The sequence below is a fragment of the Phodopus roborovskii genome, unplaced genomic scaffold (assembly GCF_943737965.1).
Source record: "Phodopus roborovskii unplaced genomic scaffold, PHOROB, whole genome shotgun sequence".
NCBI classification, from domain to species: Eukaryota; Metazoa; Chordata; class Mammalia; order Rodentia; family Cricetidae; genus Phodopus; species Phodopus roborovskii.
In genome coordinates, this window is record NW_026126517.1 from 17,764,501 (window position 1) to 17,790,535 (window position 26,035).

Here is a 26,035-nt window from a genome sequence, read left to right on the forward strand (position 1 = left end):
AGCAGCAGCTGTGCTAAAAGCCATTCGAGGAGAAAGGGAGCGATGAGAGCCTAAGTGGCAACAAGGACAAGATTTGCATGTCCAAATTTGGATGTTTTAATTGCCCAATAGCACTGTGGCCATGTGTTTTCTGTTTCCCTTAGGCGACACTAATTTATGCAATGCCACTCAAAAGGAGATAGTTGGGTGGAGGATGCTGGGGTATTTGTAACAACTGGGCCTGGACAGCTCCCACACACAGAGAGCTCCTCCTTCCAAGATACCAGCTGCTATCAGCCCGAGGAGGCCAGCGGCAGGAAGACTCTTGGGGAGTCAGGGAGAAGCAAGGGGCAAGGGGAGGCAGAGGTCAGCCTTCTCTTCCACCTACTGTCATCCCAGTCCTCAACTGCCTCGTATCAACACCGGCCATTTATAGCTCAATAAAAAGCACCTGAGATAGGCAGGCCCAGAGAGCAGCCTGTGGGAAGCCAGAGTGTTAGCTGACATGTGTCTAACCTTAAGGAACTACTTATTACCATGCTGGAACACACACATGACCCGTAGGGATGACTTGAACCCACAGCCCCACATTAAACGCAAGCCTCTCCTTAGGCTTTTCCTCTGCTCCCTCCCACGTCACTGCACCATTCTGCAGCTTCTCCACACCTCAGCTCCTGCTGGAGCAGAACGAGGGTCAAGAGGAGATGAGCTGGGGTAGGGGTGGAGGAGTGGTCTTCTCAGCACAGACAGGCTCAAAGAAGGGGAGACAAGGGTCTGAAGACAGGGCACAGTGCCCGTCAGCTCTTCTTCTGGGCAGTCCTCCTGAGGACACAGAACACATGACCAGGGCAGGCTAAGAGATGACCTGATCCATGTGAGGAGGAGAAAGGAGGTCTTCACAGAGACTTCTTACACCACAAAGCCTTCTCAGGGTCCAGAGGTGGATGAGCGGCCACCAGAGGTGACCTAAGAAACAGACCAGCAGCCGCCAAGCCCTTCATCAGGCACATGCTCTGGGGGACACTGGATGTCTATGACACATCCCATCACATAGCATAGTCTCTCCACTCCAGTTCCCCCAGGATATCTTGGCTAGCAGATGCTAACTTTGGCTTCCTGGCTCCCCTGACTCCAGAATTCTGTCTGGCCTTGAAAGAGTCACCCCTCAGTGGATGTTCCCTTAGCTCATACAGGGCACAAATGAGGAAAACAAAGAAGTTGGTCATTTCTTCTGTCCCCAAATCAAACCACCTCCCCAAGACTTATCCATCCTCCTAGACAGGAACTACTCTATCTATTTTGGGACAAGAGGCTGACAAGGGCAAAAGCTCACAGAGAACCCAAATTGTACTTGACCCATTTCCTTCCCTCTGCCCACCTCTACCCACCCCACCCAAGACACAGACATACCCAGTTTACTATTACCCACCAGAAGAGAAACAGAAATACTTACATTGTACCAACTCTGGCTTTTCTGAAAAGACAAAAATAAAAAAGAGAACCAAGTTAGCTAGGGAAGAGATAATGGGAGTGGCTAGAGTATTCCTTCCCCCTGGGGTGTAGGTAACACAAACAGCAGAGGGTGGCCAGGGAGAAGGAATCCAAATGCAGCTGAATGCTTCCCATGTTGATGCTCAGGAAGGTCCTCCTTTCGCAAGACAGCCCCAGAAAGGAGGACCAGAGAGCAGTCCATGCTGGAAGCCCCACCACAGCTGGGGCGATTGGAGATGCAGGCAGTGGCAGCACTAGCTAGCGCTCAACCAGAAGGGAGTCAGAGCCCCATCCATCGCCAGGTTCTACTGATGGGGGGTCGGATGTGTGGTAGGCATCCAAAGCCTAGTCCGCAAGTGGGTTTTGACTAGAAGCAAAGCCTAGATGGAGCCCAATACAGCCTTCTGCTCCAAGTCATCTCTGGCAAAGGCAGGGTAGACTATTTTGGTGATGGGGGGAGGGGGAGGGAGAAGAGGCAGCCTAAAGTCACACTATGCTCCTGGCTGGCTGGCAGATGAGTAAACTCATCCTATCCCAACAACTGGCTGACCTCATAACAGCTAAGAGCAGAGGTTCGGCAGGGGAAGAAAGGAGAATTGTCATCTCAGAAGGCTTCTCCCAACCCATGGTGTGACAACTCGGTATTCGCACACTACATTCTGTCCCAGCTCTATGGTTGAGGAATTCTCATTCTGATCTCCCCAAGGGACCTGAAATCTTCTAATGAAAGAAGGTGCGTGGCTAGAGTGTTCCGTGTCTGTTTCCAGCTTCTACATTTAAGCATTCTGTGTAAGAAACTTTACCAACAGGTTGAAGCCTCAGTGTGTGCTAGAGGTATGCAGCCTGTGCACAGTCAGCAGCCTGGAGCTTGTGTATCAATGCAGAACTGGGAAGCCACTGTGTCAGCTGATAAGCTGCGTGCGCGTGAGTGTGTGCGTGCGTGTGTGTGTGTGTGTGTGTGTGCGTGCGTGCGTGTGTGTGTGTGTGTGTGTGTGTGTGTGACAGAGAGAGAGGGAGAGGGAGAGAGAGAGAGACCCAGAGAGAGAGGCGACTAGGTGACTATGAACCAAGTATGAAGGACTGTCTGCCTGACACCTTGACTTCTGCTTTGGTGTCCAGAGACAGGCAGTGGAAGGGGATCAGGTATGAATATGCTTCTCCCTCACACAAATTTCACTGACTAGCCTGCCCAGGGCAACAGGTAACAAGGTAGACATTCAGTTCCCCTCAGCTAGAGGCTCTCTGTAGTCATTCCTCAAAAGGATGTCACCGGGGTCTAATCTAGATGGCGCAGTCTTTTATCATAGTGCCACCCCCTCCTACCATCCAGAAGTTGAAGGTCAAATCCACACATCCAAGACTATTTCATCACAGGGTGGGAACTGCTACCTGGTAGGAAGGAATTCTGGACTTGAACATTCCCCTCGTTCAGCCAAGGCTACACATGCCTGGAGGAGAATGGACAGTGCAAGAAAGTTGTACCTAATGGGACCCCAATTTCTATAGACTTTTTGAGTGGTCACTGTGACAACTGACTCTAGGACTACAAGAAATGGGGTTGTGAAGATGTTAGTTAACTGCACATCAGGATGACAGCAAGTATACTCTTGCAACCTCCACCTGAACTATCCACAATTACACTGTGATATACCAGTCCTGACCCAAGCTAGTCACCTGACACAGACGAGGAGAAGCTCTCAACTGTACCTAAGCACTTCATTCCTTGTAACTTTTGTATACAACTCAAGGAGGAAAGGGGGTGAGTGATGGGGACAGGGCCCTTTGTGATCCTCAGACACGGTGCCTGCCTTCTGCCCATACAGACAGAAGTAGATCTCTTTCTATGCACCATCAAGACGTTAGTTCCTTAAGAAACAACTTGAAACAAACCGCTTCAAGGTCCCAAGAGCTTCAGTTAGAAACATCTGTCCCATCTCTAATTAGCTCTGTGATGCTACGTCTAATATGTGATATCTTAGAAGGTGAGAGCAAGGAAGTCTAAGAACTGAAAGAGACGAGGAAGGCACCCACTGAAGGCTGTGCCCCCAGCACAGCTCTACGGAGGGTGCCTCAAGGACTGTCCACAGGCAGGAGTTCCTGGGGAAGAATTGCATCCTCATGGCTCCCCATTCCTGAGCAGAGGGCTAAAGGCACCTCCTGTGAAGGAAGGGCCTCAGAGAGGCTTAAGGCCCAGGAGGGTGACAGGGGTGCCAACAGGCAGGACATAGAAACTGCCTGCCATTGTAAATCCACAGCTGTGCCCCTACCTGGAGGATAGAGCTAGTGGGCAAGAAGGCACAGAACTAAGAGGAGGCCAGGTTCTAAGAGCTTGTAACAGATGATTAAAGGGGAGGAGGGGGTGAGGACAAAGACAGAGCTGATGGAGGCAGGGTCAGGGCTAGAGGTGGAGGATTTGTTCTGTGTTTCTTTGGGCTTTTCTACAAGGACTCAGACAAGCAAGGACTAGATGGAATGCAAGGCTCCTAGAAACATACCCGAACTACCTTACAGCAGTGTCCTGCCCTTGCATCCAAAAGCATCTCCCAGAGCAAAGGCTCAAGGAGTCTGGAAGGTGGGCTGAGGAGGGGGATGAAGGGAAATGGGGCCAGAAGCTGTACATTAAACATAAATTGGGAAGGAGGGAATAAAACATCAATGTCTTACTTTGATCAGATTAAGTTTGTCATACTGAAAAGAAAACCACAAAAATTAGAATTCAAACAAGCAAACAAACAGAAAGGTGAAAGGTCACAACAGCACTAGTGTCACGGCACTGGGCATTGCCAAGCACCAACAGAGAGCTAAGCGGCAAGGCAGGAGCCAAGGATTGAGTGGCCCTATCTACTTGGCAGGCCTGCAAGGGCTGAGCAGCACTCCTGAGCTTGCGGGAGCAGGAAAGCATGCCCTGGCTCCCTCTAGTGACCACAGGCCATCACTACCTAGTGCAACTCGATTGTGGCCCAAACACAGGGATTTCTGAGAGTACAAGTCAGCCCTGGGACCTGAGCAGAAGCAAGAATCAGCCTCAACCACTGAGATAATGATGGGGGAAGGTAAAGCCTTAATGATTCCCCTGTCCCAATCCTGCATCTAACAAATGAAGAAATGGAGGCCGGAAGAGAGAGACACTGTGTCTGCCACCTCTCCTACCTGTGTGAAGAAGGAGGCATCTTACAGCCTGCTTGAAAAACACATAGGGTGACCTGTTTACAGGAGGTGGTCAGGGTGGCCTAGCTAGGACTGTAGCAAAAACAGCTCTAGCTTACAGATTCTCTGCATAGCTACATCTGGCCACCTTGAAAGAGTGCTGCTCTGGGCGGGTTGAGCATAATTGCTCCCTGGTGTGCTTGCATGATGTGGTCCTACCCACATCAGTGGTCAGCAAGCATTGTGCTGCTCACTGAATGAATAAGAGCTGTACACTTCACTTTAGGATTGGAAACACTATAGACTTGGAGAAGATACGGAGAGAAGGAATAACCTGATGCCCCCCAACAGCCAGATCCTCCTTGTTCTTCCAGATGAGCCTTGGGCCCTCCAGTACACATTTCACCTAAGGCAAAGGAGTGAGCACTCTGGCATAGAGACAAAAGGTCTTACATAATTCCTGTCCCCAGATCGAGCCTGCCTGAACCTGCCTAGCTGCCTACATCCAGAGAGGACCCCTGCTGGCTTCTTCACTCCAGGATGTCCTCCACTGGCAATAACCACTTAAAGTCCAGTGCTTTGAGTGTGAAGAGCACAGTGGGCAGTCTCAGGTGTGGGGCTGCATGTTCTTCCATTAGGAATGGACAGTGCTGTTCCTTCCTCCCTGAGGACACTAGCACTGTGAGTCTTCCTTTGGCTTCTTCCAGACACCCTGTTTCCCCACAATTGATTGATTTCCTGGGCACTATTCTCTTACCACCAATTGCTCACCATTTACTCACTCCAGCTTCCCCTTGGACCTCAGAGATCCTGGGGCCCTGGGTAGATAGAGTCTGGCACAACTCCCCTCTGCAACCATAGCTAGATCCAGAGCCTGGTGGTATTGACACATTCACCAACCTCCAAGTGCTCACACTACACTCTCTTTGATCAAAGCCCAGGGCTCTAAGCAAACCCTGAATGAATTCCAGAGTGGGACAAGCAAGCAGTTAAGGGGTGCCCTGGCCCAGTAGCTCTCAGGATGGAGGGAAAGATGAACTGGGCAGATCCCCTGAGGTCTTGTCAATGTCACCAACCCTCTGTCTGTGGTCCTTCTGGCCAGGCTCTCATCACTACTGCCAGAGAAGCGTATGCATCAAGGGGCCACAAGAAACAAAAAAAAGTGTGACTGAGTGGAGGCCCCATACACACAGGAATGGGACTACCCCCTGCAGGACTCTCCTTTAGAAAGTGCCACGCAAGGAGAGAAACGCATTCCCACTAGTGGTGGTGTCTGAGAAGCGGGCAGACACGGAGGGGCGGGCGGGGGTGGGGGGGTGTCTGTTCTCTTATATCAGGTGCAGTGGGAGTGGTCCCTCAGTGACTTCCAAGCCAGCCTGCCAAGGGATGGGGGTGGGGCACAGTGGGGTCTGCCCTTCTGGGAAAGGAACCAAGCAGGGCATATGGGCAGAATTGGCAGGGGTGGAGGGAGGGGTGCTGAGCTGAGCACTACAGACAATTCAGTACTAGGGGGAGAGTAAAAGACAGAGACAAAAGATGGCTTACTTTTGAGAGGCGCTTGTGAGACTAAGACCATGCATGCAGAGAAGGTATTTGGGAAACAGTGGGGAGAAGAGGAAGAACAAGAAATCAAAAGACAAATTCAAGTGGGAAACTAGCTCCCATCCCAAGCCTCCCGGGGGGTGGGGTGGGGTGGACTCCTGTTCCTCATGCCCTGTGAGTGTGTCGGCTGAGGAGCACCTGGGCAGAAGTGCCCCTTGTTCGCAGAGGCCTGGGGATGGAAGAACTCTGGAGAACCACACCCCATGAGACCTCTGTGCTAACCCTTGGGCCAGGAGCCTGGGGGTTCAGGTGTGCAGGCACAGGGAGGAAATGCCCTGGGACTATCCTCTCTGCAAGATGAGTAGGTTAGTATGAGGGTAAGCAGGGTGGTGGGCAAATAGCTCTCTGGAAGGTTCCCTGAAGCCTCTCTTTCTAGCAACACAGTGGTCCCAAACAATGTCCCTTTACCAGTTCAAGGGACCAATTTAAAGGATTTATCCCCAGAGCCCTCTCCATATCTCAAAAGGTCACATAATTCCTTAATTCCTACAGAGAGAGATGGAAAGGAGGGGGGCATGTGGCTAGGACCATCCTCCACCCCACCCCACCCCTGCCTGCCCGCAGCCCACCCGAGTGCTTAGATGGGAATCTATTCAACTACGATTTCCCGGTCAGCCCTGACCTAACGCGACCTGACCACATAGACACTGGTGCTCTTCAGTCACCGGAGTACCCAGTACTTTCCAGCAGCTAGCTAACAAGGGGTACTGGATCTCCAGCATGGTCTGCTCACCTTGGAATTTTTACCACCACTCCGACCAGATTGTGAAGAGCAACTGCGTTGCACACCCTGCTCCGGGGTGGATGGGGATTTGTCTGAAGAGTGGTCTGAGCCCTTCTCCACCATGGTGTCTCCGTCCTGGTTCTGTGGTGTTGGCGAGCGGGATCGCTTCCGGAGGATGGGGGAGCAGGCCGGCGTGCTGCGGTTGGAGTTACTGGCAGTGCTGCAGGGGCAGATGGAGACAGGGAATGAGGTGAGAAGGAGGAGGAAGGAACGCTGTCAGTGATAGTAGGCCAGAGACCCATGCAAAGGACCCAGCCAACAGGCTGAGGAGAAAACCAGAGAGAGGGGGCCCCCAGCTAGGGATTCGCTGCACTGTAATGCTGCTACTGGCCAGCAGGGAGCAGTAGTGCCAGTGTATAAAGGGAAACAGGACTAGAGACCAGCAGGTAGGTATTTAAATGTTAACCCACCCATCCTGCAATCTCCCCATCCCACCCAGTTTGAGCTTTTACTATAGGCAGAAAACTATTGGGGAAAATAATTTAGACCCTGAAAGAATCATTGGCAATCACTCAATACCACCAGCTCATTTTATAAACAGTTTCAAAACTTTTGTTCATGATGATAATCTCACTTTTTCAAAGCATTCACATACATATTATTTCATGGACATGCCTTTTTTAACACTGATTATGTCACTTTCTTTTGCACGTATGTGTGAGAGCACGCATGTGCCACAGCATGTCTGTGGAGGTCAGACAGCAACTTGCTGGAGTCTGTCCCCCTCCTACCACAGTGTGAGTCCTGGGGAATGAACTCAGGTCACTTGAACAGTGAGCTTTTATCTACTGAGCCATCTCACCGGCCCACACACGATGTGTCCTAAGATATTCAACCAAGCTCATAATGGCAAGTGCCACTATCCTTAACTTTAAAAATGAAGACAAATGCCAGGCAGGCAGAAGCAAGTGATCAAAGGACAGACTCACAGTTCATGCCACTCTATTAAGTTACATTGCTGTTGCATTGGGGCAAAACCTTCTTCTCACCCCCCACCCCCAATTCATCTCTAAAAAGTTCCCTGCACTTCCCACAGCACCAAATCCAGCTACATCTTGGCATACCATCTGTTAATCTAATAAGATTGAAACTTGTCTTATGTTTTCAATAGAGGTAAAGAAAAAAAATTAAATTCATTTTGCTATGTTTTGACATAGCAAAGGACAAAATTAAAGAGATGGACAAAAGGGGAAATCTACTCGAAAGAAGCAGGGGGGTGGGAAGGAATGATGTGTGAGATTGCACAGCCAAAGAGCATGGTGCCAGGAGGGGGCAGGACTCGGCCCACCTGCTCGGTAGCCAGACTGGATAAGCTGGGCAACCATCTCAGGAAACCACATGCTGGCCTTGCCTCAGGAAGTAGAGGGCAGGGTGGAGGACAATGACATTTACATGAAGATCTGGCTGTAACCTCGATGCCCCACTAGAGACATTTGCAATGATTACCATGCCCTACCACCTAGATAAACTCAACACAGGAGAGAGAAGAGGGTCTACATGCCTAAGCAGTATCACTGGGGAAGGGAGAAGTAGGGTAGGGACCAGTTTTGAACCTTATTAGAGAAACTGAGAAAGAAAGAAAGAAAGAAAGAAAGAAAGAAAGAAAGAAAGAAAGAAAGAAAGAAAGAAAGAAAGAAAAAAGATCAGGGGGAAATGAAGCAAGAAGGCCCATGGTTTTGCTTCATCTGAACACAGAGTTCAATAAAAATCTCATCTGCCAATGATTTGAAGAAACCCAAAATGTCTCTCAGAGGAGGTCATCCAACTTCTCTCCCCATCCTTTTTCTCTGACCCTCGATACCCATTCAGAACTATGAACCATGGTGAAAGGAAGTTATATTCACTTCTTCAGTTCCAGAGGCTGAGCCATGTGTCTGGTGAAAACAGATACTCTAGTCCTCTGGGAAGGCTTGGAGGGAAGGGAGACCTGGGTGCACACCTGTCCATAAAAGCCTTATTAACCCCTGGACTGATAGCTGGGAAACCAGCATTGGACCGACTCAGACCCCCTGGGCCATCTAAGGGACCTCTGACAGTGGAACCAGGATGTATCCCTGGTGCATGAAAGGACTTTGGGAGCACATTCCCCATGGAGGGATCCTCCCTTAGCCTAGAGGCAGGAGGGAGGGCCTAGACCCTACGCCAAATGACTTGACAGATTTCGATGATGCCTCCTGGAAGGCATCACCCTCCCTCTGTGGAGTGGGGGGGTGAGATGGGAGGGGGATCAAGGGAGGGAAGGAGAGGGAACTGGGATCAATATGTAAAATAAGAAAAATTATAATATATATGTATATATATACATATATATATATATATATATATATATATATATATAACCTTTACCATAATGAAAAAAATAAATAAAAAGCCTTCTTTCTCTTGGGACAATTCCAGTCTATGTCCAAGTATTCAGGAGCGATCTTCCTACCTACTCACCCCCAACAAAATTTAAAAAAACAAAAATTACTGAACACCTGCCCATCAAAATCACAAAAGATCTTTCCTGTCTTCCTGAAACAAAGTCCATTCTCATACAGTCTGATTCTAGATCATGAGAACCTGCTCAGAGGTAGCTGCTGGGGGCAAATTCAAGCAAAGGTCAGGTAAAACAAACAAACAAAATAAAAAGCATAAAAAACTAATGGCAGATATGGGAGATGTCATTCTGTATATGTTTCTCATACTGGTTAATGAATAAAGCACTGTTGGCCAATAGGAAAGGAAGATAGGAGGGACTAGGAGACAAGGAGGAAAGAGGAAGTAGTAAGGGGGGTCAAGATGGAGAGACCGGGGAGACCAGACGCCTGCCCCACTCCCCAGTAAGGAGACCATGTGGAAATTCAAATAGAAATGAGTTAATAATTAAGACAGAGCTAGCTGATAAGAAACAAGTAACTGGCCAACAGAATTGTATGTAATACAGAGTCTTGGTGTATTATTTGGGGCTGGCGCGGCGGCGGGACAAGACCAGGCGGCAGGTGGAAAATCCATACTCCTTACAACACAAATGAATAATGTGAGTGGAGTGGGTGGAACGGTGCAGTTCTTGCTACCAAGCCAATGACTCAAGTATAATTCCCAGGATCCACAGGGTGGAAGGAGAGAACTGACCCCCTGCAAGTTGTACTCTGACCTCTACCACATGTATGTGTACACACCACAGTGCACACGTGGAGAGTAGAGGACAACTTTAGGGAGTTAGTTCTCTCTTTCCACCATGTAGGTCCCAGGAATCAAACTCAGTTCTTTAAGCTTGACAGCAAGCATCTTTGCCTCTCAAAGCCATCCCTCTGGTCCCTTGGATCTTCTCATGTTACCCAAGCTAGAATTTAGTTTTCCTCCAATTGTGTTCTTCACCTCTGTGGCTACTACTCTTGACTTCAACCTGTCATTGGGAGAGTCCCCTCTGCCACCAGCCCTACACACACTTGCTAATCTGGCCCAATAATATTGTGCCCAGTAAATATTTCTTCCAGATAGATGTCACCTGAGTGCCTCAGCTCCCAAATATCTGGCCATCTTCCTCCCAGACCCGCCCATTTCTGGTGCTTTTCCAGAGACACCATCATTGCTCAGAAGTGGCACCTATCCCGCCCCACCCCAACTGCATCCTGCTCTGGTTCCATAGACTCATTATCCCATCCTTCCTTCTCTGTCCTGGGGTCCTACCCCGGCTTCTCAACATGCCTTGTCTGGACTTGTCCAACAGCTTTAGCTATGATTTGAGTGGTTCCTAAAAACCCTGAGAACAGTAAGAGGTCGAGGCCCTTCCATGCTTTGGCCCTGCTCCAGTCCTTCTCTATGCAAGAAGAAATCCCTGTAACCATAGTTCTGCACCTAAGCAGAGTCATTGTAAACCTATTAAAAGATCAGCCATTGTCCTGTAGATTTGGACATGCTGCTATGCAAATAAAAGCAATTCCTGCACATTTTGTATAGCAGTCTACCTTTCCAACTCTATTGTGTGCCCTTAACCTGATCCTACAGGCTGTATTGATAGAATTGATGTTACACTTGGGGAGGGGGCTCAAAAGGACCTTACATGCACTATAGAGAGGAAGACCAGTATTGGGGCAATAGACAAGACCACTGACCTGAATTCAGGAAGAGTCCTGTATGTAACCTTTGGCCTTTAAGAAACCTGAGAAACAGGAGAGTAAGTACCTGGCTGAGGTGTTATGATTGTGTGTGTAGCACTATAGTGCCAGAAATATTTATTGGCCACCCAGTATATGTTAAACATTCAAATTCACACAGGTGAATAAGAAAAGTTCTTTGTGCTAAGGACATTTATATTGTGGCAGAGCTAGACATGACCTCCTCTCATTGGAATATAAGCTGCAGATGGTGTGATCCAAGAAAGCAAAGAGGAGGAAGAGGGAAAGGAAGGGAGAGAGGGAGAGAGGGATGGAGGGAGGGGAGTGGAAGGGAAATTAAAAGGAATGAAAGGAAGGAACAAAGGAAGGAAAGAGAAAGACAGACAGACAAGAAAAGCTTTCCTTGAAGAACTGGGTTCAGAAAATGCACTGGGGTTATTCAGGTAAAGACAAAGAAGTCAAGGCAATGCGGAAAGAAAGAAGAAGAAAGAAAAATCATCACGAAGAGAATGAAAGTCTTGAATAGCATGGGGAGAGTGACAAACCACACATGAGTTCTGAACCAACTAAGCCCAAGAGCATCCTGTCATCACCACCTCTCCCTAACAACAGGTCCACTAAGACTAAGACCCTGCTTGGCTGCACCTAACCAAGTCAGATTCTATTTCCCACCTCTCCTGCATGTGAGACTGGCAACAAAGATTTTCATTCCTGTCTCAGTTACCTTGTGACAGAAAGTATGTCCTTAAGCCTGACCACAGCAGCTCATGCTATGTGTGGTCATGGCCTACTCCCTATACTTAGGTCTGGCGGCAGTCCCTAAGCAATGGGGAAATACAGCAGGAGAACAAAGGGTTTCTTTCTACAAAGTCACTCTTTACAGATTCTCCGACCTGCCTGTACCTCATGCACCCTGGTGATTGCACCACTTTTCCTGGCTTGCTGCCCCCATCCTTATTCCTAGTGAGGTCCTGCAGGCACAGGCAGACCTTGTCAGCATGCCAGCTCCCTGATCAGCCACCCGTGCATTTTGCAGAACTCTGAGCTGAGTACAATGGTCAGCTGCTGTCCTTTATTCAAGTTTATGTGTTTGTCATTATGAGAGATTGTTTCTGCTCCAGATACTGCAAAATATATACCTGCCACTCTGGATGCCCTGTGCCTTCATCTTTTTGGAGTGCAGCCTCTACCCTTGCCATCTTGTGGTGCCACCAGCACCACAGCCCTAGCTCATTCTTGATCAGATTCCCAAGCCCAGCCCTAAGGCTCCCTTAATGACCAAATGCTACAATCCTCTCACCGCCAAAGAGCACTGGTAAACGACTCTCTGATATATTCTAGGCCACCGCCATCGGAAGGTACTACCCTTGAAATCTGGGCATAGTGCCTCAAAGCAGTAGGGTAAGGTAAATCACCAATGTGTTATGAGAGAAAGTACAGCTTGAAGGCCCACTTAGCCATTTGCTTTCTGCGTTGCCTTGGTTCTTGAGTCTCATTCTTTCTCATTTGAAGAGACTTAGCACAACGCCTGATGCATACCCAGTTCTAATAAACAGTTGAGCCACCAAAACGGGCACTAAACTCCCTTGGCCTCTTTCCTCCATTTTTTGGGTTAAGTGTAAAAGACATAGATGCTGCCAGACACTACTCATAGCGTGTGGGGCGGGGAAGAGGTGTCAGCAACACAAAGTCTGATTCCTAAAAGTATAGAATCATAGAATCCCAGTCTTGCCCCCACACCATCTCTAGCTTATTTTCTGGGCATCGTTTTCAGAATCCTCATCCTCAATAAACACCATTCTAAAGCTGCACTATGCTCAAGGAGCAACCTTTGAGAGACTGAGAAATAACTGATACATCTGCATGTCCTTGGTCACGGAGCTTTCTCCATGCTGGTAGGTGGACTCCCTGGAATGGTAAAAACCACTCTGAACTCATGATATGAGCTGCTAGTATAGAGAGTTGTAGCAGAACTGGTGGGGGCATAAGCAGGAGAGTGTGGTAGAGGAGAGTGGGACCTAATGAGACATCCCATGCTTTTGGCCCCCTGTCAATTATCACTAGCACTCACATGCTCCTCCCAATTCCCTGCCACTCACAGCCTCAGACAAAAGCTGATTCTTGTACTGATCCACAGATGACCCGCCTCAATGCTGACCCTGAAGTCTCATCAACAATCCTCCTTAGTTCTCCGTAACTCCACTGTCAATATCTATGTGAATCAGCCACCCTCCTTTGAGTTTCCCCATAGCCTGTGTGTGAGATAGGACGGCCGCAGGTGCGTGTATGTGACACACTACAAAGAACTTCCATGATGCTGCCTGCAAATGCTTTCATTAGTAAGCCTGCCCACCTACGCCAGAGCCTGTGGAGGACTACTGATGATGTGTTCTTCCTTGTGTTCTTGCTTGCCCATTAACAGTCTTTGAATTTAATGTCTGCACCCACCAAAAACCACAGCACAGTAGGTGGGAAAAGGCAGGCCCACTAGGACTTTCATAGATGGGAGCAAAAAAAAAAAAAAAAAAAAAAAAAAAAGCACAAACCACAAAACCCAGCTGGGTCTTTAGTTCCCCTGGCATCTCCTTCCTAGAAGGAATCGGTCACTACTTTTAAAAACCCATCTTCCCCAGTGAATACAAAGACACATCTCAGGAACTTAGCACCAACTACACTTTTTAGGATGTTGGATGGGGTTGAAGCTGAAAGGATAGGAAATGTCCTCATGCAGAGAGCCCCCTGTGGTCACAGGTGGAACCTGGTCACGGTATACCTATAACCTGAAGTCTCATCCTGGCAGGATCCCACCCTGGAGCCAATTCTCTCCAGGGAAGCATGCCCAATTACATGTGGTCGGGCAGCTGTGATCACCTAGGTAGATGGGTGATGGGAGATGGGTAGTCTGCAGGAAGTACACTTTTTCCTGTGGGACACAGAGGCTGGCTCCTCCAGACACCTCCTCCACCCACAAGCTGGATACAGAAATATGTTCCTGTAATCCCAGCCCTAGGAAGGCAGAAAAAAGAAGGTTCCTCAGGCTAGCTATCCACTCAGTCCAGCCAAATGGGGGTATTCCTGGTTTCCATGAGAGCCCTTATCTCAAAGAAAAATTAGGCAGAAAATGATCAAGGAAAACATCTGATATTGAGCTCTGGACTCCATGTGTACCCGTGTACAGAAACAGATACATGCAAACAATTGTAAAACAAAACAAGGAATGCTTAAAATTGTTTTCCAAAAAGGAAGTTTTAAGAGGTAGTTGAAAGGTGCCACAGCCCATTAAACACTCGCCGCCAGGTAACTACCAGACCCCCTAGCCCTATTCCCACTGGGTACATACTTGCTGGAAAAGTCTTAGTGAAGCCTTCAGCTGTTGATGAATTAACTGAGTAAGTGACACAAGGGCACAGTCCATGTAAAGTCTTGGGCCAAAGAGAGAAAAGCAGAACTTGAGTTGCCCTGACCCTGGCATTCATGGTCCAGAGAAGTGATGGGGAAAGAGAGGGCTGGTCAGGGCAAAGGCCTTTAGGTGCTTCAGCCAGTGAGGAGGGCCCTTCTTCACAATGCCTGGGGCCTCCATCCACCCCACTCCCACTGCCTGGCCTTCCTGCAGCTTGTTGAGCCCAGAGTTTGGAATTCAAACCAGGAACAGACATGACAAACGCTATTTTTCATTTCCATGGAGACCAGAGCCTGCAATGGAACCAGGGCTCCATGCCTGAAATGCCAAAACAGCCTGACCCACTTTCCCCCTCTTCCTGCAAAAACAAAATAGGTCTGTTTGGGTCCTTCCAGGGCACGGGAGAAGCCAGGCTGCTGTTATCTTCATGGATAGTTCAAAGAGAAACAAATGATAGTCACCACAAATAACACTGAGCATGCTACAGAAGGAACCGTCCGGACAGCAGGTCACAAAATCACATTCTAGACCCAACCCATACCACTTCCTTGCCCACTTTCTGCAGAGAGAGACTCAAGTCCTCCAAGGCAAGTACCCAGAAGGCCTCAAGCTACCTTCCCTACTTCATCTTGTATCACTTTATCCCTGTGTTTTTCCAGCCTCCCTGGGCCATTCTTTTCTTCAAACCCAAGTTCCCCTCCTCCTAAGGATTCCTACTTGGCCTCTGTGTTCTTCTGAAGTTTTACATATTGGTCCCTTTCCTCACCATGGCATCAAAATTCAAGTGTTACGTCTCTGGAACAGTTTCCCTCTGGACCACTCATCCAAAGTGGCCTTGGTGTCCCCCCAGAACCACCACTCCATTGCTTCTTTCACTTTCCTAACCCCTACAGCAGCCCAATGGTCATGTTTTGGGGCTTTCCCTTTTTAGCACTGTAAGGAACACTGTTGGGGGTGGGGCCTTAACTCTAGAGAAGTTCCCCCAATGCTCTCTGGGAGCAACTGCCACACACTGGGATCACACTTGCACTGAATGACTACAGGGCTATCTGTTCTGTCAGGTACAAGCACTCTCTTAGACATACCTTTGTGAAGCTGGCCAAGTCTGCCTTCTTTCTAACTCCAGCTCTTAGTCTTTATTCTGACTTCTTAGTCGATAAAAACTGAAATATGACATCACTTCCAAACTCCTGGCTGGCCTTGTCATTTTGTCTAGACATCAGAGTATCTGGGTTTAAAATTCTGAGCTCTTTGGTGCCCCTGAGAAATCTTTCTGGGAACCTGTGTTCCTTGGCTGTTAAAAGGTCATGAGCTGCCTTACCTGAATGAGAGTCTTAAAAGGAATAAACCTGGACAGGGCATCCCAAACGTAGAGGGGTTCCTGTAATTGCCCATGGGGTGAAAAGGGGTTTAAAGTTTAATGCAAACTCCCAGTGAAGAAACTGGATCTTGTTCCTAAATCCTGTGCCCTCCGAGTGACAGAGGCACAGAGTGTATTTACAGGCACTATACTGACTCCCTAACTCCATAGGACAAAGACTCTAAAAGACGAAGCAGAAAACACTGAAATCACAGCCAGAACTTGCTGGTGTGTTACAATCTCATCCTAAGAGTGTTCCCAACAGAGCAAGTACTGAAGGGTGCAGTTCTGCTGGGCTGGTTGCATGGTCGCTAACGGCCTGGTTTAGAAGGAGCCTTAGTGATCACACTGCCACTCTGCCCACAAACTCTGCCTTCAGCAGGGCTGACCACAGCCTGGCAAATCTGCATTCAAGTTTCAGTAACAGCATTCACACACAGGCTGATGAAGTCAGGTAAGCTGTCTCTTAAAGGGACTGTATCAATGATCATTCTCTCACCTTCTCCTCTTTCCTCCCACACCCCTCTCAATTTTAAAATAAAGCTAATCTCACTCAGTTAACAACACCAAGCAAGGACTTTCCAAGCACCTCTAACCTTGTAACACAAATTTACTCTCTGGGCCCCACTGGGCAGTGACTAAGCCATGGTCCTTTGTATCCACATACACATCAAGCATGGCACTGGGCACAGAGTAAGGACTTAATAGTTTTTAAACTTGGCTCTAGCTGTCTCTGCCAAATTTAAGGACAACTCTACCCAAAACATTTTGGAATCTTCAAGACTCAGGAGTACGGGACCTTGTAAAACGAGGGTGCTAAGCTATCCCAGGAAGCCCCTTAAGAAAGATTTCCAGTCCACAGGGAGACCACCAGCTAGTCAAATAAGGCAAAGAGGAGTTAGTTCAACTGAATAGAATTTCCAGCTCCTTCAGAGTGGGCTCATCAAGTGCCCCTCCCCCAGCCTCAAGAAATAAATGTGGTTCAGAGTAACAGTGGGAGGGTAGCTCACATCACTAAAGTGCTTGCCTCAGGGGCTTAAGGATCAGATTTTGATTTTCCCTCAGGGAAGGCAGAAGCAGGAAGATCCCAGACCCATGAAAGACCTTGACTCAAGGAGGTAGATGGCTTCCTTGAGGGTGACACCAGAAACGTTGTCCTCTAGGCTCTACATGCATGCAAACATATATCTGTTCAACCCATCCCATCCTGTCCCATCCATCAGTGGAAACACATTCCATATCAGATCATGTCTTGACATGAGGAACACCTTCTCCGACTGAGGATTTCCAATCTGGAGGATGAGACCACTGTGCAGTTAACTAACACCCTATAACAGGAAATATTTGGATTTCATCGAAACAACTCTTATCACCACATGTCACGGCAGCCAAGCTGAAGGACCATGGAATTGCACCTCAGAAATTAGATTGCCCTTCTGACTTGGCCCTTCCATGTGTATGATGTCCTGGCAACCCCCTCTACTCTGAGCTTCAGCTTTAATTGTTGGAGAAAAATTAGTGTACATTCTCCTCACCCCCACAGAGATGTGAGGGGAGGGTGGAAAAGAACACATTGCAGAGCACTGAGAGTCTCAGCATCCTTGGGGCAGACAGGCCCAGGTCTAAGTTGGGCAAAGCATACAGAAACAAGATGCAGGCAATCTGAGTCCACAAATCAGCTCAGCATCACTGTTCTCTCTGTCTCCCTGGTCAGGGTCACATCTGCACAGTGGAGATTACCATAGGACTAAGTCAGATGAAAGATGCTACATGGACGGCTGCACCAGCAGGTGTTTAGCAGTGGACAGCATAGTGTGGCATTCATTTCTCCTACAGCTTTCACCCCATTGGATTACCCTCAAATTCATACCCAACTCTTACTTATTTTCTATCAGTGACCAAACAAAATTATGCCAAAGGGAGAGATGGATAGCTCAATAGGTTAGAGCATGAAAGTAAGAAGATCTGAATTACACACAAAAAGCTATCTGTAGATGCTCGGGCCTGTAACCTCATTATTGGAGGCTGGACACCAGTGGAACCCTGGAGCTTGCTGGTCAGATGATGTAGCTTAAAATGCCAAGCTTCTGGCTCTGTGAGACAATTTGTCTCATAAATAAATAAATAAATAAATAAATAAATAAATAAATAAATAAATAAGGTGGTAGATGATAAAAGAAGACTCCCCGGATCTTCCTCTGTTCTTTTGTGCAGTTGCCACCCCCCCCACCCCCCCACACACACAGAGGCACATATATACTTTTTATAAAACCATAATGCTAAGGGCATTTAGGATAATGAGGACTATTAGAGAGGGGAAGTCTATCTGCCCAATTTAAAATACATTCAAGGAACAAAATCCCGGAGTTGTCTTCCTACCTCCAGGAAGTGTTTGCTTGTTTTTTGTTTGGGGGGGTTGCTTTTGTTTTTTATTTATTTATTTATTTATTTATTTATTTATTTATTTATTCATTTATTTATTTATTTGTTTTTGCTTGCTTGAGACAGGGTCTCACTATGTAGGCTGGCTACTCACTGTGTAGACCAGGCCAGCCTCAAACTCACAGAGATCTGCCTGTTTCTGCTTCCCAAGTACTAGGATTAAAGGTGTGTACCACTACACCCAGGATTTTTAAAAATACATTACAATTAATTCCACTTCTCGAGGTCAGGTCCTAGGTGGGTAATTTCTTCCCTCCTTACCTCCTTCATTAAAGTGAAATTTACTTCCTCAAACCTATTCTCAGAAGTTAAAAACCACCATCTCTCTCTCCAACATTTCATACAGGGTCTGTTTACATGCTGTCTTGTATTTGTGGCGCTGGGCACCAAACCCAGGACCCAGCATGTTGGAAGCAGGTGCTTTCCCCCTGAGCTGTATCTCCAGGTGACAATCTCTGTTCCTGTGGCACTCTTACAAGTCAAGCAATGGAAGCCATCATTTGGCATGCAAATCATTTCTCCTTTGAATACCTCAGATAAAGCTCAAATTATTTCCTGTAGCTTCCTACCAAAGTTCTGCCCCCAAGGAACCATAATATAAATCTAATTTCTTTTCTGAGCAGTATTTTCATACAGCTCTCATGGTGTAACATAACAGTGGATCCCTCAGCAAGGCCCTGGGATCACTGTTCTCTAAATTGGAATCTAATTGATCACTGCCACAATATACTGGGACACTCAGACATAGCTATTATACCACAGAAGTGGTCAACAGACTCAGGATATAGAGGGATGACCACCCCCCCCCCCACCATTTACTTTAGAAATCAGAGCGCAAACCTATTTTTGGAGCCATCTTCTAAAGCAAGGAAATCTAGAATTAGTCATTTTCTCTTTTGAACCTCCGGATTCTTGCTTTTACCTCATCTTTGCTAAGGGTAGGGGTGTCTACACGTGTTACATACTGATGTGCATCCCTACAAGGAACACACCCACTCACCACTCCCCCCCCCCACAGGCTCCTCCTGAGTTCCGGTGTGATGGTGACATCACCCAGTTCTTGTTCTCAATTGCTGATAGGGCTATATCTCTAAGCTACATGTAAAACCATGGACCTTACATTCTTACCTGGACAAATTTGTACATTATATACTTTTAAAAGGTTGTTTTGTTTTTTTTTTAAACTAATCAAAAAGATTTTGTAGCATGTTAAACTTTTAGGGTTTCAGAGAAATGTTTTATTGTGAACACACCAATATTCCTTTACTCAGATTGACTCCCACTGTCTAAGACAGACTTAGGTACCTCTCATAGAGACCATGGGGCCCGCAAAGCCTAAATATTTACAGAAAGAATTTGCCAGCTGGCTCTAACACTGTGCAACTTGTAAAGATCTTTTCGGGGAGTCTGTTTTTCCTGTGTCCCCTGACAAGGAACCTGTGCTGGACAGGAATACCATACAACACCAGGAAGAGCTGCTGCATGCTCGCTCTCGGTGGCAGCAGAAATTTTTAGGACCAGAAGAGTGGGAAGAAGGGAGAATGACAAATGTCCTCCCCTTCCATCTGTCCTCACTTGATATGAAGTTTCAAATCACTCAATGCCTACCTACCAAGTTAACCACACCAGCAGATTCTCCGCTCACCACCCACTGACAAGGCCTTCAGGTATTACTTTCTGTTCATGGCCACTGTCACTCTCCTGCCCTAGGCAGCTCCACAAAAACCCCTTTCTTGTGCTGATCCCAGACTTCTCTAAGCTGGGTAGAGCTATCCACCATTCAAGACTATCTGTTAGGAGGAGCAGGATGAGGCAGGGACCCGAACAGTTTGCTAGCAAACGACAGACAGAGGGACAGAGACCACTTCTCCCAGCCCTGGCTGAACCCTTGGATGAGGCCAGAGGGAGATGACTGAGTTCCCCAACCCCCACCATCACTTGTCTAAAACAAGTAAATAACTAACAATGCAGGGAGATATGGAGGATTAAGATGCAGACACTGGATTCTATTTTCTCAAAACATATGGCAAAGCTCTGAACCAAGTACCAGCTAAGTCACAGAAAAAGAAAACTCCCTTATTTCCCAGCCACAAGCTGCCTTCATCTCTGTCATCTTTCCCTTCTGTTGGCCAGATCCATATGTTACTCGGTCCTCTCCCTTTGGACTAAGCATTCTCTGCCCCTATCTTCTCGGTCACTGCTCTTGTCACCTCCTACCCATAGGAAGTCAGTGGGTGGGAAACAAGAGCACATGGCCTATCCAGCCTCCCCCAGCAGCTCCTGGCCACCTCTATGACGTACCATTCATTCCATCTCCTGACCACCTATCTCAAGTCAGGGCGCTGCCATTAAGTCTTGCAGGCAAAGAGCACCCCATCAATTCCATTTACCCTAGGGCTACCTCTCAGGGCTGGACCACTCAGGTCAGCTCAGGGATTGCTCCTGGTGAGAGGTGGGGAGGATGGAAGAGAAGAGAAAAGGCCAGGAGGGAAAAGAAAGTGGCATCTCTGCAGCATGATGTCACACTGACTGCTTTCTCGATCCCGACCAGAGAACAGAAGCAAACAACATGGACTCCTGATTTACTCTGCCTCAGAAGGTCTGTGTTCTTGGCAGCCCCGAGCAGCCAGCGTCTCACTTGGGGAAAGCGCACAACCAGACAGACAGGTCCATGCTCCAGGCCCCCAGAGCCCCCACCCCACTGCAGGACATAACCACCCACTTCCCAAAATTCCCACAAGAAAACAAAGATAGACTGACACACACACACACACAAGCGTCAGCACGAGGTAACACTAACCTGGAAGCCATTAGGAACGTAGCAGAGTGCAGTGCAGAGAGCTCATTCATTCATGCATTGGGCAGTAGGGGCGGGGGCAGGGAGCAGGGGCCCTGAGGAGGTTGGAGGGCACTCACCTCCATGCCCATCCAAAAGCCCTGTGTCTACAGGGGAGGGGACTGGGGACACAGCTTGCTTAGGCTGGGGGCGCTCTCTTGCTCTGCTGTTTTGTACTGCTCTGGAATTTTAAGCATGCCCCCCCCCTTTTACTTTCCTTTCTCCCACCTCCCTCAATGGCTGTTATTTGGTGTGGCCATGCAGCAGTACAAAAGTCCCTTTACGTGTTCTCTCTCTCTCTCTCTCTCTCTCTCTCTTTCCCCCCCTCTCTCTCTCTCTCTCTCTCTCTCTCTCTCTCTCTCCTTCCCTCCCTCTCTGACTCCGACTCCCTCAGACAGCTGTTCTAAGCTCAGGCACGCAGGCGCACAAGCAGCAGACACACACCCTCTCAAGCAGGAACACGAACACACACACACACACACACACACACACACACACACACACACACACGCCGCCTGCCGGTTTACATAATGCAACTCTTTGGTGCAGTCAGCTTGCCAGCTTTCAATTATTCATGCTAGCTTGCAGGGCAGAGCTACTGGGGCTGCGGGCATTATTTCCTCTCCATCCCCAGATCTGACAAAAACCCAAGATGATGCCTAGGAGCTTCTGCTCTCTTTGCTGTCACCAATTATTTCCCAGGTGTTGCCTATTAGGTCAACTTGCATCGAGGAGGTGATGCTAAATAAAAACACAGGTGCTGAGCTCCAAATAGAGGCTTGCATCCTTCACAGGATGACAGCTGCTCTCCCTGACTGAGCCCTGGCAACGGGGAGAAGGAAGATGGCACAGGGGACCAGAATCTGCCCAAGAAAATGGCCGAGGACCTGTTCAAAACAGCACCTTGCTGACAAGAGAAAGCCATGCTGGCTTCTCCAGCAGGTGAGATTCACAGGCAGAAGACAGCAACACCCACACTAAGCACTTGCCCTCATGACAAAGTGGGATCATCTGAGTTTTCACCTTCTCAAGTATGCCGCTTAAAACTGTATTCTCTTCATCCATTCACTGAGCTGCAGGGTCAGTCCTGACACATGCCGCAGGAGAACATGTGTCTGCTGGCCTATTCAGCCACTGTGCTAGCAAACACCTTTCAGACCACTCATTGTTCGCAAAGCACAAGGCCACATGAAGTCATTCTGTCCTCCACACACTCACTGGAATAGGCTTATGCAGCCTATCTAACAGATGAGGACACTGAGTCCTAGAAAAAGTAAAGGCAAGATGGAGGCCTTATTTTCTATGTCCCTCACAGCTCTTGTGTTTTTAAACTTGATTCCCAGCTGCTGGTTCTGATTTGGAAAAACAGAGAATTTTCTAGGCATGGAACCTAACTGGCAGACATAGGGCCATAGGGTTAAAAGTTACAGGCTGGCCCCACTTCTGGCTTGAGGTCTTTGCTTCCTGGTTCATTAAATATGAACAGCCTCTCACTGCCATGGAGCTGCTCACCACTGTGCCCTTCTTGTCACGACAGACTGGGTCCCCTCAAACTGTGGGCCAGAGTAAATCCATCCTTCCTTAAGTCACTTCATGTCACAGTACAAGGTAAGTAAGTAATCCAGGTCACCTGACTCTGACCTCATGTCTCAGTTAGGGTTTCTATCACTGTGAAGACACCATGACCACAGCAACTCTTATAAAGGAAAACATTTAATTGGGATGGTGACTTACAATTCACCGGTTCAGTCCATTATCATCATGGTAAGGAGCATGGCAGGCAGACATGGTGCTGGCTACATCTTGATATGCAGGCAACAGGAAGTGGACTGTGGCATTGAGTAAAGCTTAAGCAAAAGAGACCTCAAAGCCCACCCCCACAGTGACACACTTCCTTCAACAAGGCCACACCTCCCAACAGTGCCAACCCTGAGCTTATAGGGGCCACTTACATTCAAGCCACCACACCTTATGAGCATCAGTTACCACTGCTGCTGCAATGGTGAGCAGCATCAAAGGGAAAAGTTTTTCTTTGGCTCTGTTTCAGAGGTTTTAATTCACGGTCACTGGTACTGTCATGGTATGTCATGGCAAAGTATGAGGAGTGAGAAACCTGCCCACCTCATGGATGGCGGGAAGTAAAGGCAAAGGAAGTGGCTGAGGTCCAGACACTGGCTTCAGTAATCATCCTTCTGCAACAAGGCCTCAGCTCTCTAGGGTTCCCCACCTCCCCAAAGCACCACAGGTTGGACATTCCTTCACTGCGTGAGCTTTTGGGGGACATTTCAGATCCAAACCACGGCAGCACTGCCCAAAGCCCTAAACATGCTTGTAATATTTGGAAAACTATCATCTTCTGAGGGATGTAGAAAGGGAAGTCCAACCCTGGGTTAAAACATGAATGATGACAACTACATCCCAAACAGTAATCCCCTAAGATTCTGACTTAGTGGCTCCATGAGAATACTGTGTCAGTCTTTCTAATGCCCATGCTTCATCCCTTAGACAAAGTGAGTGCCAAAGGGCTGACAGGTACATTCTCACTCTCTGCATCTTCTTAAGGGATTATACTTGTCCCTCTGCTCTCAGTATCTATGTGATCGTGATGAAGGGTAGATAATCACCTTGACCCACTGGTGCCACCTGTGTCCTGCTCATGAAACTCTTGAGCATCTGTGTGTATGGGGGGGGGGGGGCTCATTCTTTAAGTCCCTGGCCTTGCAGCCTCATCATGACAAGTCTTTTTAAAACGTTTTCCTTCTACACCCTGTTGATAGAATAACAGGCTTGTGAGATCAAAGAAGCAGATGAGTTTGGACTGCCTGGTTCCACTTCAGTTACTTAGAGGAGTCTCAGTTCCAAAGAAAGGCAGACTAGCAATGCCGAGGGACCCACACACTGTCTCAGCTCAGTCTTCCTTCTATCATGAGGTCTACCTCCTACCTGCTTCTGCTCTTGCTCCACAGAATGGCTTTGAACTTAAGTCAAATCTGAGTCCAAAATTAACATCTGGATGTTTACATCTGCAGTCTTTAGTAGGTGACTCTACCACCCCATCATGGATTACACACACACACACACACACACACACACACACACACCACTTATATCACTGAAAAGATGATAAAGCAAATATAGGCACATGAAAGTGACCACAGAGACAGAGTTGGGTGCACTCCCACTGCATCCCTTAGAAGATGAAATATAGAACTCACAAGTCAACTACAAGTCTTGTGTTCTTTCTGTTGCTTTTACCCTCCCCCCCCAGAAAGGTTTTGGGCTGTTTTCTCTTGTCACCCCAGCATACAGGAGTACTGAGAATAGTTAGTCAGTACATTCACACTAGGTAAAGCTCCATCGGGCTAGTAAACAAGGTGCTGGAAGGTCAGATGACCAAGTCCTTGTCCTGCCTTCCCCAGTCCCTCACTATGTGACTCTGAACACACTGTGCTGACCTTTCAGGAACTCTCCCATCTCCATTATAAATACACAGACTCATCTGTCATTTGTATGGCCCCAACATGTTTATGGTTTATACTGATAACAATAGTGAAAAGGTCAAGGAAAAGGCAAGTATAATTTCAAACAGGTTTTGCTGAGTATCATCTTTATTTATGTCTTATATGAAGCTAACCACATGAAGCCTTGGAATCTTTGATCTTTAAATCAGTCACCAAGAAAAAACAAAAAATCACCAACATGTTCTTTGACTCCTCTGCCCAAGAAGAAAACATCTTAGCCACCATTCAGAAAGTTACACAGCAAGCCTTCAAAGACTCTGCTCTACTGTTATGGAATGTAGCCCCTTATTGGGGTATATATAATGAATGTAATCCTACCAGCAACATCAGAGATGTGTTCTCATGATCCCCATTTTTCAGATGATGAACATAAAAGGTAGGGTCCTAGGGCTTTACTCCAGTTATGATAACTGAACATCAGGGCATGCATCTGAGCACATCTAACCTGCCTTCTCTGGGCTCACTCCTTCTCATCACACTATAGGAAAAGCAGCAGCTTCCATCTCTCCCAAGGTCCAGGCCACTGACTAGCAGCATCTGTTCATCACACTGGTCACTACATAGCTAACTAGAGAGACTTCCACAGATGAGTGATGGTCTCTGATCCAATCTCCACACATCAACAGCTAAGCTATTATTACCTAAGTGCCCAAATTGCTCTTCTGTAAATTAATTTAGGAAATTGTGGTAAAGTTGATTTGCCTTTTCTGAATTAAACCTTCCCAGTGAAATGGCAAACAACAACCTCAAGTTCCCAATAAAAATGAGTTTTCACAGAGTCCTGTGTGGTGGTACTGAAAGCACATTCCAGACAGCATTCTGGAGAAAGGTGGGGGGGGGGGGGAAGGTGTGTCTGCAAATCCTCTTGACCCAAATAGCAGTCTCACAGAACTCAGCAATATTCTACTGTTTATGTAAAGAAGGCTCCTGTCCACACAGTATACTGTTCACCTCAAATGCTTAATTGCAGTTGACAAGAATGGGAAGCTGTGATCACAGGATAAGTCTTATTATATCTATGAATCTTATTTGTATCACAATGAACACTTTCCAGGGGGAGCACTCAGCATGTTAATTGGACCTGATTTTGTGGAATGATATAGAATGATGGGCAATGATGAACCAACCGGATTGTCTTATCGCATCATCCCAATCATGAAGGCATTTGTAAAGTGTAGCCAGCCATCTAAGAGGATTCCTGAAGTATGTGGGACATGTCGAAGAAGGGAGAAGAAAGCTCTGATATTTACAAAGAATCTTTTGAATGCTAGAGACAAGGACCAGAATTTTACAAAATTTGCTATAAATTATAATATTTTTATCTCAAACTGATTAGAAAGTTGAGTATCAGAAGCCTGGCCTCACCCCAAATC

The 26,035-nt window shown here is 47.5% G+C and overlaps 1 protein-coding gene across 14 annotated transcripts in view; it reads right to left on the bottom strand.

The window, feature by feature from the left end:
• Gramd1b (GRAM domain containing 1B) overlaps positions 1-26,035 on the bottom strand; it is a 181,302-nt gene that overhangs the window by 43,351 nt on the left and 111,916 nt on the right. For 11 of the 14 annotated variants that reach the window (XM_051197136.1, XM_051197141.1, XM_051197140.1 and 8 more), the window contains 2 exons: positions 6,953-7,163; positions 1,433-1,453 (listed from right to left, as the gene is read on the bottom strand). In XM_051197136.1, coding sequence (XP_051053093.1) covers positions 1,433-1,453; positions 6,953-7,163 — 232 coding nt within the window. Of the gene's footprint in view, positions 1-1,432; positions 1,454-6,952; positions 7,164-15,824; positions 15,977-16,662; positions 16,757-21,105; positions 21,427-26,035 lie in introns of those variants that run through there. The other 3 variants (XM_051197146.1, XM_051197145.1, XM_051197144.1) reach the window with 3 other exon arrangements.